The sequence below is a fragment of the Quercus robur genome, chromosome 4 (genome assembly GCF_932294415.1).
Source record: "Quercus robur chromosome 4, dhQueRobu3.1, whole genome shotgun sequence".
In the NCBI taxonomy this organism is placed as follows: Eukaryota; Viridiplantae; Streptophyta; class Magnoliopsida; order Fagales; family Fagaceae; genus Quercus; species Quercus robur.
The window spans coordinates 73375303-73390388 of NC_065537.1; the positions used below are offsets into that span (position 1 = coordinate 73375303).

Consider the following 15086-nt stretch of genomic DNA (forward strand, 5'->3'; position numbering starts at 1 on the left):
CTAATTTTAGTTTGCAACAAATTCAAATTTTGAATATCACAGGCATACAAAGTAACCTTCTCAAGAATGCTTTTTAATATCTTAAAACTATCAAAATGTTTTGAAATGCAAACCCACGCTTTGAGGTTAAAACTCTAATTTACCATGCTGTCATTGTAAACAAGTCAAGCATGGATTGTTTTACGAATTCCACCCATACTCACGTGAGAAAAATCACTTTCATAATGTAAGAATGGAAGATATCTTTGAAGGGGGCTTTGTGGAGGGGTTGTGCAAAGATGAGAAAACTTCTCTTCGTTAATTTATTAGCCCCTAACTTTGTATTCAGCCCAACGTTTGTATTGAGAGAGAATAATTTCAGGATATTGGGATTTGGGCACTGTGAGAGTGCCATTAGACCATTTTGTATTTTCTATATTTTTTGGGTGAAATTTTATCTTGTCGCAACCCATGGATATAGGCCAAAAGTTGAACCACGTAAATCTTTGATGTTTTTTCTTGTGTGTGAATGTCTATTATTTTCTTTTGGATTCTCGTTGTTCCTATTACTTAATTTTTGGTGTTTTTTCTAATGTTTATAATATTTTCACAACCAATCTTGTGTGTCAGTGCTATGGAGAGACATTTTCCTACAACAATTTGGTTACAGAGCTTTCACTGTTACAACAATTGTGATTAAAATCATTGTCAATTGACACTTAGTTCCAAAAGGAGAACTTCACAGAAAATACTTTTTGAACTGTACTTCTGTACCTATTAGACTTTTACACCATTATAGAACCTTTTCTTTAGTTCAATTCAATGTGTCTAATTATACAAGTTCAAATTTTAACAACATTAATTTCTTTGAAGATAGTAAGACTTTTGACAAAGGGATCAATTCCTTGCAAGCTATTCACAGTCGCCAGTCAAAATTTCTTGATCCAACAATTTAGGACAGCTTAATTTGCTACCCATTGATCCACTGTAACAAATACGCTAGCTGAAACATTCAAACTTGTCTGAATCTGGACCCGGTTATTGGATACATTCCTCAAGGCGTGGTTAGGGAATTGGCTGCTAGTAGAACTTAACGAGTACTGCACATGACTAATAAGGTTAGGAAAAACTAGAACCCTATTGAAATCCACGACCCATGAGTTTCCTACCCCATTCACAGACCCCCTTGCGACTGTGGCCTTTATGTTCATCCCTTTGACATTGTTCCTATCAATCACAACTTGTTTGATATCTTTGAAAGGTTGTTTGGATTGATCCAATTGAACAATATCAACTCCTTTGTCAGAACCACAAAACATGTTATCAACAATGTTGATCCCATTTGCCACTCCATTTATTGATTTCAGGACAATATATGCATCACCAAGGAAAAATGTATTAGAGATGTGAAGTTGCACAGGATCTTCAGCAACTATACCAGTGTAATCCAAGTAAGAATTAACGATCCGGGTTTGTGTCAAACCGGGCAATTGCAGATAAATCCCAGTGCCACCAAAGCCAGTGGCCTTATTGTAGCAATGTACCCCAGAAATTATGTTGGCTTGACCAGAAACCAATATTCCTATAGCAGCCGAAAAAATTACCACATCTGTGACAGCATTATCATTGCCCATTAGGCTTATTGCAGTGCCTGAGAACATTTTCTCGCCATGATCACCACCGGCAGTGATGTGTTGGCCAAGAAAGGAGTTTCTTATGTAGGTCTCATGGCCGCCTTGGACTAAAATCCCATTGCTAGTGAAATGGGCAATGTAACAGTTGTCTATGCTGGTCCTAAGTGAGTTTCTGACTGCAATGCCTCCACCCTTGTAGCTTGAATCCAACATGAGGTCTTTGAGGGTTATGTACTCATAATTGTAGGATGATGATGAGGATAGCTGTGCACCCACGGAGCTCCCTCCATTTCCTTCGTTATTGTTGCTAGTTGATGAAGCTGACAAATCAATCAGATACCCATCAGTTGCAAAATCATCTGAGGCACGCAGTGTTCCTCCATGTATCTGTTAAATTTAAATGATCAAATCAACACAACATCATAAAAGAGTAGGATCAAATAAAACTTCAATTATTAATATTCATATAATTTAGATTTTAGGGAGTGTGATTTTTCAGCTGCAAAATTAGGAAATGAATATTTTATTTTATTTTTATAAAAAGTGAAATGTCACTAAGAATGATTTTTGGAAAAATACTTCTAATGTCACATTTTTTCACAATCTTTGCCACAAAAGTTGAGATGACATGCCAAAAATCTTGTAACTTACTCTACTTAACAAGAAGAACCAAGATTGAGATCTCCCATTTCCCATTATTATTTTTTTTTTGAATAGATTTCCCATTATTTTTACCCTGGGATTTATAAAAGAGAGATGATATGTTATGATTTGTGCTAAATAAAAGTGGTATTAGTTGTGGATTCGAATAAAAATGATATTTTTATGATTAAAACTTATCACCCAATAATTATAATACAAAAATTACAATTTTAGCAGTATTTTGGAAGAAATGGCCATGAATATTCTCTTTTATGGTAGTAAGAAAGAGAGAATCTTGGATTGAGATGAGGTATAATACTTAGATATTGCTCCTAATACAATTGCTATAAGTGGTTGAGATTTAAAGATGCATTCAACCGTTAAATAAATAAATAAAAGTAAAAAAAGTAAGATTAGTAAAAAAATATTGTGAGAAAAAGTAGTCTTCGTTGTACATGCAATTGGATCGGATCTCAATCCGTGAATCTTTATGGCTTTTCTTAATGGCACTCAAATTTCATTGACTTGTGGTTGACTGCCATAAAAGCCTCACTATGAATTCAACAATTTTATTACTGAATTCACTCATATTTTTTCATCTCAGTCCTGTGCTAAAGTCATTACTATTCTGTAATTCAATAATTAACTTAAAAAAATAAAATAAAATCAAACAATATTCCTTCAAATCACCAGGAATTTTCTAGGTGTCTTTTTATAAATGCAATCTCTTTTGTGGTTTTTCACCTATTGTATGGATTTGGTGCATTTTGCTTTACATAGCATCAAAACTTTTCACACATGGAGGATCTAAAGTAGGGAAGATTTTTTTTTTTTGAAAGCAAAGTAGGGAAGATTAGATTCATTAAACAATCCAAAAAGACAAATTTATTGCATTTCAGTCAAAATCATGGAGCAATATTTGAGGAAAGTATTTCCAAAAGCTGTCGAAAGGATAACTTTCTTTCTCATGGTTTCAAGGTGTCACGGTATGTGTGACAAATACAATCCTTTCCAAACTGTAATTAGAAGAAGTTTAGAACCTAGGAAAACGAAAATTTATTCAATTTTTTCAAAAAGTAAACTATTCTAAGTCATGTTTGAGTGTTTGACCAACTGCTTAAACTGACACCTAATGAACATGACGACCTTTGCGTCTATCAAGGCACTTGGTCTTGCCGAACCCCAGTGGTCCTGACTACTAAAGCAATGCTAAGGGTACAAAATTGTTCACAATTTTTTTTTTTCATAATCTGTATAGACCACAAGTTTTGATTCTAGCAAGTTACTTTAGCATGGATCCTAATCATGTCACATTTGTGATAATCGAAGTATACAAGATGATCTTTTAAATGAGGAAAACAATGCTTAATAAAGGCATTGATCAAGTAATTTTGTGTGAGAGTATATGTTATATATGGACATTTAAAAAAAAAGTGAAAGTGCGGAATGAAAGTATAGACATTGTGGATATTAAATAGTAAAAACAATAATTTTTCGTAATTTATATGTGTGCATGTAAGAATGTGAACATATGTACCATGAGGTTGCCTAACCCGGTGGCCGGCAATCGTAGCGGTCGGCTAATGAGGTAATTGCCACCATCAAGATTAACCCGTGCACCACCAAGATTCTTTATTCCCTCCATCAATAACCCTTCACTTGAACCTTGGACTGCGTCTGATATAGCTCTAAGCACTGCTTCTGTACTGTCCCTTCTTCCTGTTGGATCTGCACCATATGATGTCACGTGATACACACGTGCACTAAACGCAGCCTGCTTCACCATACATCATAGCATATGATCATTTATCAAAATCACTATCAATTAGCAATATTAGCCATGACTATGAAATATTACTTAACCAAGAATTAATATATGTTACCGTTATTATCAAATGTAAGTAAATATATATGTAGGATTTAAAGATTTATGAATAAACTATATATGTGAAGCAAGAAGAACCAAAATTAGCTAAAAGGTTAAGAGAAACATAGAGTGTTTGTACCTGCTGTGGTTGCTGAGTATAGCTAGGAGAAGGAGCTATTGATGGCTGGGTAAAGGAGTCCTTGAAGGCTTGCATTTTGCGTATTTGGTCATGATAATGACTACCAGAAAATTGACCCACCAGAGAATGCTCTCCATAAACATGATTTGCAATGAAACTAAGGGCTAACCCCATAACCATGGACCATATTAGAGCTTTTCTTGCCATTTTTGCTTCTTCCATCTCTTTCTCTCCTACGTTGAAAGTCTTAAAGACACGTTGTTGAGAAGAAAAAAAACTGTCCCCCCTTATGTGAGAGTGAGAGAGAGCGAAAGAAGGGAGAGAGGGGACATGGAAAGAGAATGGCCTAAGCTATAAGATTTGATAAGGAAATAGTAACTGGTGAGAACTTTATTTATATATTAGATCGTGTGTGGTGAGGCATCCACATTCTGTTCTTTTTATGCATGTTTGTTTGTACTTTTTGTAAATGAGATTAGCGAAGTGAAATGACAAGGGCCTCTCGGCATTTTGATTCTTTTTTCCGTGACAAAAAAGTAAGCAGTTTACCAACTTCTTACTTTAGGTAGGACCATGGCAAGTTTACCTTGATGTAAAAATCCAGTTTAGCAATTTAACGTCATAAAAAGTTACGTAATTTATTTTACCATTTTACTTTATAAAACTATCAATATTTGTTTTATTTTAACATTTAACTCAATAAAATAATATAAATAATATAATAAAATAATATATCTATTATAATAAACAACGATCACCACTACTAACACAATAAAATAATATATCTTTTAATATATATATATATATATATATATATTTACCTTCTTAACTACAATGGACAACAGCCAAATGATATGGGTATAGCTCCACCAATGCGTTAGTCTTTGTGCCACTTGTTATATCTAGTTGCTAAATTTAGCATTTTAACTATATGCCTCCGCCAATACAAATGCTCTTGACACATTTATTGTGATTGAAGCATAATAAAAGTAATGTCAATAGTGTACTTAGATTAAAGAGATATTGCTCATATAGACATGGAAAATTATATACAATAAAAATGGGGTTCTGCCTTCCACATTGTATATCTTCCAAATAATTGATTTTTACTTGGTTAACTAGTAAGTGATTCTTTATTATAACCTAATGTGTGTGGAACGGTAGGACTACAAATACTCGAAAGAATCAGTTACTTGAAGAGGTCTAGACTTTAGATATTATGTTTTTCACCCAAAAATAACCCTGGTAGGTGATGATCTAGTGGTTGGTTCCTCACTCCTTAGTGGAAATATCTTATGAATGAAGGATTCTTGGTGTGGGCAGTAAAGAGTGGTTTGCAATGATATGCAAGAGACACATTGAATGAAAGGCTGAGATTAGCACCAAGGGGCAAGGATTATCCATTCTGATCCATGCCAAAAATTTATTTATTTATTTATGTTAATTGTTTATTTTCCAATGTATCAATGTAAATAAATAAAAATAGAAGAAGAACATTAATGGGACAGCAACAACAAAGGACAAATTAAGGTGTAAATGTAATTCACTGTCTTTGGTATTGGTACGTAATTGGAGAAGAATGGAAACTTGTTTGGTATGTAATTTGAGAAGTTTCGTATGTACTGGAGGGTGGTTTAAGTTGCAAGTTACTTCCATGTGATTATGACCACTGGTAGGTCCTGCCTATGAATTCTCATAAAAAACAACATTAGTTTGCCTGGGATAATTGTTGCTCACTACATAATTCTACTGAGAGTTCGGTGAGGTTATAATTGAATCCACCTAATGGGTATTCATATGTTATTGAACAATTATGGAGTAACATATGTGCTGGCCTTGTACAATCTAGCCTGAATGTAGGGGCCAACTTGATTAACTAGGACATAAAAATCTGACATTAATAAATAGATAAATAGAAATGCAACTTTACTTTATTATTATTTTTTAATGCTAAAGAAAACAGGAAAGAAATTAGCTTTAGTTTTATCTTGAATACCTTCTAAACTTCAGCCTTAGCTTTACTCACAAACCAAAACGTGTAATAATTACCAATTTCAATATGTTTTTGATGATTGATAAATATAATGGGAAGAAGAAATTTGAATCCTAGATGTATCTATAAGAAACACCAAAGGGTGCCAGTTAAGTTACAAAGCTCTTGGCTACTAGTTAAAACAAAATAATGAATACAAAGCAAATTTATTTCTCTTGTAAGGAATACCATTCTTTTATGTCTTGCGCACAAGGTGGATAGTCTCAGATACAATCCTTAAGCTTACAATACCTAACGAATCTGTTACAATACATGATGAATATATTTCTAAGGAAATAACTTGTACGTTACGTTTTATGCAGCATACAAGATCATTTACATGTATCAGCAGATTTTTCACAAAATCATCTGCCAACAGTAACTACAGGTCCAGCATTCAGAGGAAGGAGGCTCCAATAAGAACCCTCATCATCAATACAACAACTATGCCACTTAATTCTATAAGAACCTACCGGAAAACTAGAAATATCAAGCAAGCAACTTGCAAATCCTTGGCCACTCTCATTTGGTTCAAAATGCACAAATGCATAAACAACGCCGTCCTCATTTTTATCATACTTCCTGCGCTTACTATTATTGATTCTTTTTGTATGTAAATTTGTCACATAACGAAATAACATTTCATTGATTTCCACCATATCATCATTTTCCCAAGCTCGACAGCCCCACTGCATTTTTTCCTTGTCTTCTTCACTTGGTCTGTGCTCCTGAAAGGATACTCTACAATAAAGAATGCAATATAACTTGGTCAGCCGAGCTGGGAGATCTGGTGGCAAATTATTCAGTTGAAGACACAGGTTCAATGATAGATGGAAGCCTGGCAATACGGATAGATTATCTGAGCTTTTAGTGTCTGAGTTGTGGGCAAAGAGCTTTGATCCAGTGCAAGGCCTGTCATGTAAAACTTACAAGCATTAAACTAGCAAAATCGAAAGCTTACATTACAAAAGGAACAAAAAGAATCTAAAGGAGAACCAAGATCTTTGTATTTGAGAGCCCTTGTATCATTTCACCCAAATAAAAACAGCAAATTTATTTTTTCAAAAAATTGAGAAAGAAAAAAAAAATTCAAGTCATTCAAACTAATTATACATCCCAACAGTAATTTGTAGAACCAAAGTGACTCAAAGAGCACATCATAGTGTAAAAATGAAATTCCAAATGGTGAAACAAGCCACCAATTCCTAATATTTTGAAAGAAAAAGAAGCAAATTAAGTAATCTCATGTTTAAGAATCCTAGAGCAGTGAACCCCACCTACTGACGTAAAAGTTTCTTTCATTGATCACTCATTCAGATCCTAATATATAACTTAAGTTTCTCATGCTTTGACACACGAGATCTACCTAGGAAGAAATACTAGTAAATATGATGTTTCATAACAGAAGAGCCTTAGCATTGGACCTTATACATAGATACTGAGTCATTCAGTTTAGATCGTTCCGTTTAATACTATATGCCATGCTATAAATCTTTAGCTCAGAGAATGGGGAAACTGCTCAACATACCTTACTTTAAAGAGATATTTGGGGGTCCGAAAAGAAATTTGTATCCATTTCATAATAATGTTCAAAAGAAGTTGTAAACCATCCTTGATAACTTCAGGTAACATGTCTTCATTGTGCTCTCTATTTGCCTCTTGCAAACCAACAACCCCAGAAACAGCATAACTACAAAGAGTAAGAATATCTTTTTCTTCACAACTAACTTTCAAAAGTTTATTTCTAGACTGCAAGTTAAAACAGTTCTTAAGCTGTCCACTGGCATGGAAACAGTTCTTAAGCTGTGCACTGACATATAAAATCTGACAGAGATTCCTACTTGTCTCATGGTCTATATGCCACAAACGCCCAACTAAATTTTGTATTAACATTGCACGTGAACAGTATTCTGAGTTTTCTAGACCACAACTTGTAACAGTTTCATAGGCAGCAAGATTTGGAACAAAAAGTATGAAACCGGTACTGAAGGCCAAGAGTGAACAACTTAGTGCAAGTGACGAAATGACTATTGAACTTTGGCTGTCTATACCAAGGGAAGATGTGGCTATTAAATCAAATTCTTTTGCTAGCTTCCTAAACTGACAAGATATTTGAATAAATTCTGCAAAAGATTTCAGGAACTCAACCTCTCCATTATTGCTAATCCTGTCCAAGCTAAACTGAATGGTTGCATGAATTCTTAGTAAATCCACCAAAGTTCTTAGAAGTTTGGCTCTTAGATACAAAAACCATCTCTGGAAATAAAATTCTTGACCTGATGAGACAGCACGTTCTAATGTTTCCCCTGCAGAGCAGATACCCCTATAAGCCCCAAGAAGCTCTTCACTGTAATTAGGCTCATTAGGCCTTCCAGTTGTATCTCTGCTGATTTCACCTATATCATCACAAACAGGAAATTTATTCTTCTCTAACCATTCTACTAAAGTAGACCCCTGTTTTGGTAAAAGCAGTAGCTGGATTTTCCTCTCAGAATGAGCCAATTGAATTATAGATTTTAACCAGGAGTAGCAGATATCAGACTGAACCTTTGTTATTAACTGTTGAAATATGAAAGTGGCTGTGAACCATGCTCCCTGACATGCAGCATACATCCCAGCTCTGTAAGCAGGCCAGTTATACCTCTCTTTCAACATCTTATTTGCACACTCTAGGGTAAGAACTTCCTTCTCAATCAAGTGATAATTAATAGAGTTTCTATTAAGATCACAAGTTTCCTTACTTTCATTCACCAAAAAACCCCAAATTATTTTACAGTGGAACAATAAAGAGAGGATTGTATGTATATAGCAATCAAATAAGTTGCACTGACACACACGCTCAACCAGAAGTTTTACTTTTTCAAATACTGTGGTTGTGGCAGTGCCAGCCTCATTGAGAGTTTCAAGACAGGCAACAATAAATCTACATGCAGCCAATACAAGCTTTGACCTAATCACTCTGCTCTTTTCTCTTGTTAAGTCCAACTCAGGATCCAGTCTATTTGAATGTCTTGTAGCCATGACGTGGTCATGCATATTTACAACATATTCAATAAATAAATAGATTTTATCCAGCACCAAAGGACCCTGATCTGGATGTTCTCCAACCAAAAGAAAAAGAAGGTTGAGCAGACTACAAACTCTTTGAAACACTTTGGAGTCAATCTGGCAAAGATCTATTAATGGCTTTACCAGCAAGGTCATCTGATCTATAACCAATGAGATCACCCTCGACAACAGAGAGGAACCAAACACACCAGATTCCATTTCCATTGTCCCCCCAAGCTTCCTTGATATATCTCCCAGCACATGAATCAAAAAGAAACCATTCAACGCAATTGGAGATTGGGAGAAATCTTCAGCAATGGTTAAAAGCTTAGTGAATTCAGGGGTGTCCAGACAAGGCAATTGAGGTGACATATAAGGAAGTATCTGCATATTGCCCAACGGTGGTCAAGAGATTGTAAATTTGACAATATTAAATCACAAGTTCATCGATACAAGTTCAGCTATTACCTTATGCAAAATCTGTAGAGCTTCACATTGCATGTTTGTTGGAAGTTCAGGATCATTTAATGTGCTGAATAATGATTTGACTAGATCTGCACTAACAGGGAAATGGCACGGTCCTTTTATTAAAAGGAAGTGCAGGCATCTTAATACAGCAGCTTTCATATGCGTAGTTTTTTCTCCTCTAAGAAATGAGGAAAGAAGGTCCACCTGCATTATGATGTCAACAGTAAATTAGAAATAATCAATCCCAGATGCAGTTAAAAACTCACTCTCTCTCTCTCTCAAAAGAAAAACAGAATTTAACAACATCATAATCTTTGACCACTTCTATGAACAAGCGGGTATTGCCAACTTAATCCTACCATACTTCACCCACATTATTTTTGAGCTTGTTGCCAGTTACAACCTCAAACTCATAATGGTATTCACTCTCTCTCTCAAAAGAAAAACAGAATTTAATAACATCATAATCTTTGACCACTTATATGAGCAAGTGGGTATTGCCAACTTAATCCTACTATACTTCACCCACATTATTTTTGAGCTTGTTGCCAGTTACAACCTCAAACTCATAATGGTATTCACTCCAGATAAGAATAGGCTCAATTTATAAGCATATCTCTTGTGAAGGGCTGACGTAGGAAGTCTACAGACATACAAACATAGTGTATATATAGACATATATAAATATATATTGGAAAGTTTTTCCAGCATCAAGAGAAAGTAGACAAGCTGATCTGTGCATATAGGAATCCTGCCTCTCCAACAACAACACACAACAGATGCCATAAGATGTTGGGAAAGGTACCTGTTCAGAAATAAGAAGTGTTGATTTGAAAGAAAGTTTTGAGAGTGAAACCAGCAAAGCGACCAAAAAATCCTCTTCTGTAGAGTCCAACACCAACTTTAGACCTGTCTGCAACATATGAATTATCAGTATCATTCTAACCTTGTACGCAAGCCAAAAATATGATTCCACTTAAATCAGGGAAAAAAAAACACACAATAGATGACTTCGTGTATGAAATTAAAGAGGTATTACATGCTTCTATAAGTTCATGATTTCACCTATTATATGTTGGTTCTACAAAACACTAGTTAGGATAAAGGTTAAATGATTATTGCTTCCACTAGTTTTGACTATCCATGTACTCTAAAGCAACTCCTTTTTATAGAAACTCATGTCTATTATGTAAACTCATGTCTATTATGTGTTGCTCTCACAACCACTGAACTGCTACTTTGGAAGTCAGATAAGAGAAAAGAAACAGCATGCTTATGGTCAGCTAGCCCAAATCTTTGTTCCAGACAAGTGCTCAAGTTTTTCCAGACATCACATAACACCATGACTTTTGGATGAAAATCAGGAGAATTAAGAAAGATAATATCTATCATAAAGCAAAAGATATACACAGACAAATATATATCATTATGCAGCAGACACACAGATAAATATCTATCATAATGAAAAAGACACACACAGACACACATCACATTTGGTTGTGAATAATTTCTTAAAATTTCAGTTGAAGGCTTGAAGCACAACTAAATATAAATGTCAAAACCCAAAATACCATCCCATCGCATGTAATATGATCATATCATTTAATCCTCAAAATGGCCTTTTATCATCACCTAGTTCTTTTGTTGTAAAAGGGAAAAAAAAAAAAGAGTAGCATGGCATCTCACACAGAAACTAAATCTATACGTTTATGCAGATTTCCATGTGTATAGTTTTCTTTTTTAGTCAGTGATTTCCATGTGTATTTGAAACTGAAACAAAAACAGAAGAGAACCAGAACCTGGTAAGCTCTATTTGTAACTGAATATGAGCACCCAATTTTTGCAAGAACTCGTGCCCCAGCTAACCTTACAGCAGGTGATGTTTCAGATAAAGTCAACATATTAACCAGCATCTCCAGTACAGTACAAGCAAAATCATCTGATAACTCAGAAAAGCAACCAGCAGCAAATAATGATGCTTTTACCTGTAGAAACCAAATAAAATGCTTTCAGATCATTTCCAGACAAAATTCTGTAGATAATCAATTAAGAAATAGAACCAAGTACATTGTGAAAAGAGTGTCCAAGAAGAAGGGGGTGGTGGGCAAGGGAATAATGTGCCCCTGAAAACTTGAAACCAGAACTCTAGGGACTAAATAAGTCCACCATCAGTGTCAATCTGCAAATTTAGTCTTCCAAATAATATAATTGTACATGTGTCAAAGATTTCATAAAATGATTTGACACATGTTCCATGATGAAGTTGTCCATATAAATTTCTAGAAACTTCTTATTGCTTCAGAGTTTATACATGTGTGGCAATCTTTTCCATGGGACCAGCAATGCAAACAATATGATCAACCCAACTATTAAGCCAACTAAAAAAACCCCCCTCTCCTCAATTTCTACTCAACAAAAAGCACTTTTATCATATACATATGTTGGTTAATTCTGCCTGCCTGAATTCACTGAAAATAAGTCAATATTGGCCTTCAGGTGCATTAACTCTCTTGTGAATGAACTTCAAATATTATTATTTGCTCTACAAAGAATGTAAAGTTGTAGACCTTGACAATGATGATGATGGTGGCGACAAAAAAAAAAAATTAAGTAGCAGAAACAATACTGACGATGAAATCGCAAATTTTAACACGCAAAAAATACTAATCTCACCTCCAAAACATGAGAAGAAACTAGACTGGAAAGAATCAAGTATCTTATCTGAGCACTGTCTTTTGCAAAATCTGCCCAACAACCGAAGAGAGCTAAAGCCAATGCTCTTGACTCAACTTCCCCATTATCAAAAACATCCTTTACTCTTGTCAACAATTCTAGGTGGTTGTGCAGCCTGGCCTTAGACAAAATCCCTTTCTTTCCTTTACTTTTATTCTTCTTGTCATGTTTTCTGTACTCAGATAAGAAAATCCTAACAATAGCAAGTTTAGTGTGTTTATCACCTAATCTAAACGCATCAGCAAGCCTTAATAGGATGGTGTTCGCAAAAAGCCTATCCTCCCCTGGCACTAAGCCAAACATGTCATATACTGCCATACTTGGTTCAGGTTCTCTACTCCAATGCTCAAGCCTTGGCCCAATCTGTAATATAGCTTCAACAGGTTGACCTGAATTGTGACAAACAAACTGAAAAGTTATAGCAAAATATATATATATATATATATATATAAAATAAATAAAAATTGGGTACACTTCTTTCTTAATTGGACATATGCACAAGTTTGAAGAGTCCAAATCAGCATTGATACCAAAAAAAAAGTATATAAGAGATGAGAATTCTTTGTAAAAATGAAAATAGAATGAGGTCTAACCAGGTTTTCTGGAGCGTAGGGCCTTCTCCAGCTCAATACTCCATTCCATAGCACAGGCAGTAGAATTTCTCTCCATTACCACTTCTTCCCAAATCCCTCTTGCCACCTGAATTGAGAAACTTACCTATCTTAGTTGACATAAAAATAAAAACGATTTACCACTGGTACTGGTAGGAACACAAGTAGAAAGCAATGTATTAGGATCCACTCTCCATTTGAAATAAATCCAGTTCGTGGTTCAAATTAAATATTACAAATCTAAAGGTGTATCCAATGCTACAATTTTAAATGAAATGGCACTGTGTACGCTATCAGATCCAAGAATTCCGAAAACAATAGGGGAAATAAAGGAACAGTTTACAAACCATAGGCTTCACTTCACAACCTAGGGTTGCTTGGCATCACCAGCAAGCCATAGGAACAAACTCAATCCAGTAAATAAAATTTTTAAATGTAAGTTGTCAAACTGAATTCTTGATTAAGAAAGAGTTTCTCTCTAACTAGTGCATTTGGTTTAGCTTTTTTTGGAGCTTATTTAGGTTATCTATTTAAGTACAACATTTTAAAGCCTCACTTTTGTTGTTGTTGTTGTTATAACTTTACTTATATCCACGTTCAGCAAATAAGCCAATCGAAACGCATATAACAAAGCCGAAGAAGGATTTTTGTAAAATAAATCAAGCAATAAGTGGCTCACTATTACTTTCACAAACTTGTCAAAAGTAAAGAATGCCAGGAATTCTTTTAAATGTTTAGTGTTCCCAAATGGAATCGAAAATAGATCAACAACTTAGCAGATTGTGAATACCTAACAGTCTAACACCCCTTCTGCCATAATACTTTCAACGCATCAAGTCCTCCAATTTATCAACAAAACCTCAATATAACCATCAATTGTAGGTTTTTTGCTTAATGTAGGGGAACCTCTCCGCATAATTGACCCCACCCATCAAAACCAATTGTCGGCTAATCCAAGGGTGTTCACCCCTTACGCGCTAAGCAGTTTACACGCAAAAGCTTATATTTGTAAGCGTCAAATGACAAATCGAAATAAAAACTCAATGTAGGGAACTTTTCTAAATAAGAGCTCTCTAGACTCGCCTCTAGCTAGTAAAACTACTAAAACCTATGCATAATTGATCCCACCTGCGAAAACCAGTTGTCCGGTAATCCAAAGGCACTAACCCCTGATGGGCTACGCAGATTTATGCTCATTCCCTAAGCAAAAGCTTATATTTGTAACAATCAAATGATAAATCAAAATAAAAGTTCAATTTTTGAAAATCACTTGTGTGTGTGTTTGAATGTAGATTATTGCTGAAAGCTTATATTTGATGGAAATTGACTAAAGTATAGTTGTAAACCATAGTTATGCCTAGAAAAAAAGTGAGGCTTTAAAGAAACTGTACCTAAACAAATATGCTATTTACTAAAAGCAAAAAAGTTGTTGCAAACAGACAAGCAAGAGGAGAGAGACTGTGTACTTACCGGCAAGAAAGAGAGGCAGAAGAGGACGAGATTACCGGTCGGCGGCGGAGGCGAATAGAGAGAGATTGAACATCGACCAAGTTTTCATCTTTGTTTGGGCACTAGATGTTTTGTTATTATTTAGCATCAAAGGTACTACCTTTGTCCTTCTAACCAGACTGTGTTGGTCGCCACCAAGGAGAAGTTGAAGGAAAAGAACCTATGAATATGCTAACCCGCGAAAGTTTAAGGAAAAAAAAAGGTTTTATTTTCGAAGTCAAAATTTGGGCTTATTTTTATTTTGACATTTTAACTTTTAAGATTTTCACATCTTTAATGTCACAAAGTTTCATTTTTAATGTTTGATTCCCCGTTTCAAACTTTTTCCTTTTTTATTGGGCCTACAATAATGAAGTTCTTGCATCTTTTTATAAATAATTTAGAGTTTTTTTTTTTTTTCATTTTTTAAATAAGGGTATGGAAG

The 15086-nt window shown here is 34.8% G+C and overlaps 2 protein-coding genes across 2 annotated transcripts; both read right to left on the reverse strand.

The window, feature by feature from the left end:
- Nucleotides 1–653: 653 nt before the first annotated feature.
- LOC126723643 (polygalacturonase QRT3) lies at nt 654–4657 on the reverse strand. The gene is made up of 3 exons (XM_050427241.1): nt 4262–4657; nt 3793–4029; nt 654–2000 (listed from the first exon to the last, which is right to left on the reverse strand). The coding sequence occupies exons 1-3, from the start codon at nt 4481–4483 to the stop codon at nt 942–944; spliced, it is 1518 nt and encodes a 505-aa protein (XP_050283198.1). The 5' UTR covers nt 4484–4657; the 3' UTR covers nt 654–941.
- A 1787-nt stretch (nt 4658–6444) lies between these two features.
- On the reverse strand, nt 6445–14833 carry LOC126723644 (uncharacterized). The gene is made up of 8 exons (XM_050427242.1): nt 14624–14833; nt 13136–13241; nt 12483–12931; nt 11609–11794; nt 10615–10722; nt 9810–10013; nt 7822–9725; nt 6445–7205 (listed from the first exon to the last, which is right to left on the reverse strand). Exons 2-8 carry the CDS (start codon nt 13209–13211, stop codon nt 6659–6661), a joined length of 3474 nt encoding a protein of 1157 aa, XP_050283199.1. The 5' UTR covers nt 13212–13241; nt 14624–14833; the 3' UTR covers nt 6445–6658.
- Between the last annotated feature and the right edge of the window lie 253 nt (nt 14834–15086).

What these genes read in the sequence shown, in the direction of transcription:
- LOC126723643 (XM_050427241.1), bottom strand. Translation starts at nt 4,483, where the DNA reads ATGGAAGAAGCAAAAATGGCAAGAAAAGCTCTAATATGGTCCATGGTT. An exon ending in ATACTCAGCAACCACAGCAG is followed by an intron (nt 4,030 to 4,261) that starts GTACAAACACTC and finishes ATGGTGAAGCAG; the next exon opens with GCTGCGTTTAGTGCACGTGT. An exon ending in CCGGGTTAGGCAACCTCATG is followed by an intron (nt 2,001 to 3,792) that starts GTACATATGTTC and finishes TAAATTTAACAG; the next exon opens with ATACATGGAGGAACACTGCG.
- LOC126723644 (XM_050427242.1), bottom strand. Translation starts at nt 13,211, where the DNA reads ATGGAGAGAAATTCTACTGCCTGTGCTATGGAATGGAGTATTGAGCTG. An exon ending in TTTCTTCTCATGTTTTGGAG is followed by an intron (nt 11,795 to 12,482) that starts GTGAGATTAGTA and finishes TGGTTTCTACAG; the next exon opens with GTAAAAGCATCATTATTTGC. An exon ending in AAATATCTCTTTAAAGTAAG is followed by an intron (nt 7,206 to 7,821) that starts GTATGTTGAGCA and finishes TTTACATGACAG; the next exon opens with GCCTTGCACTGGATCAAAGC.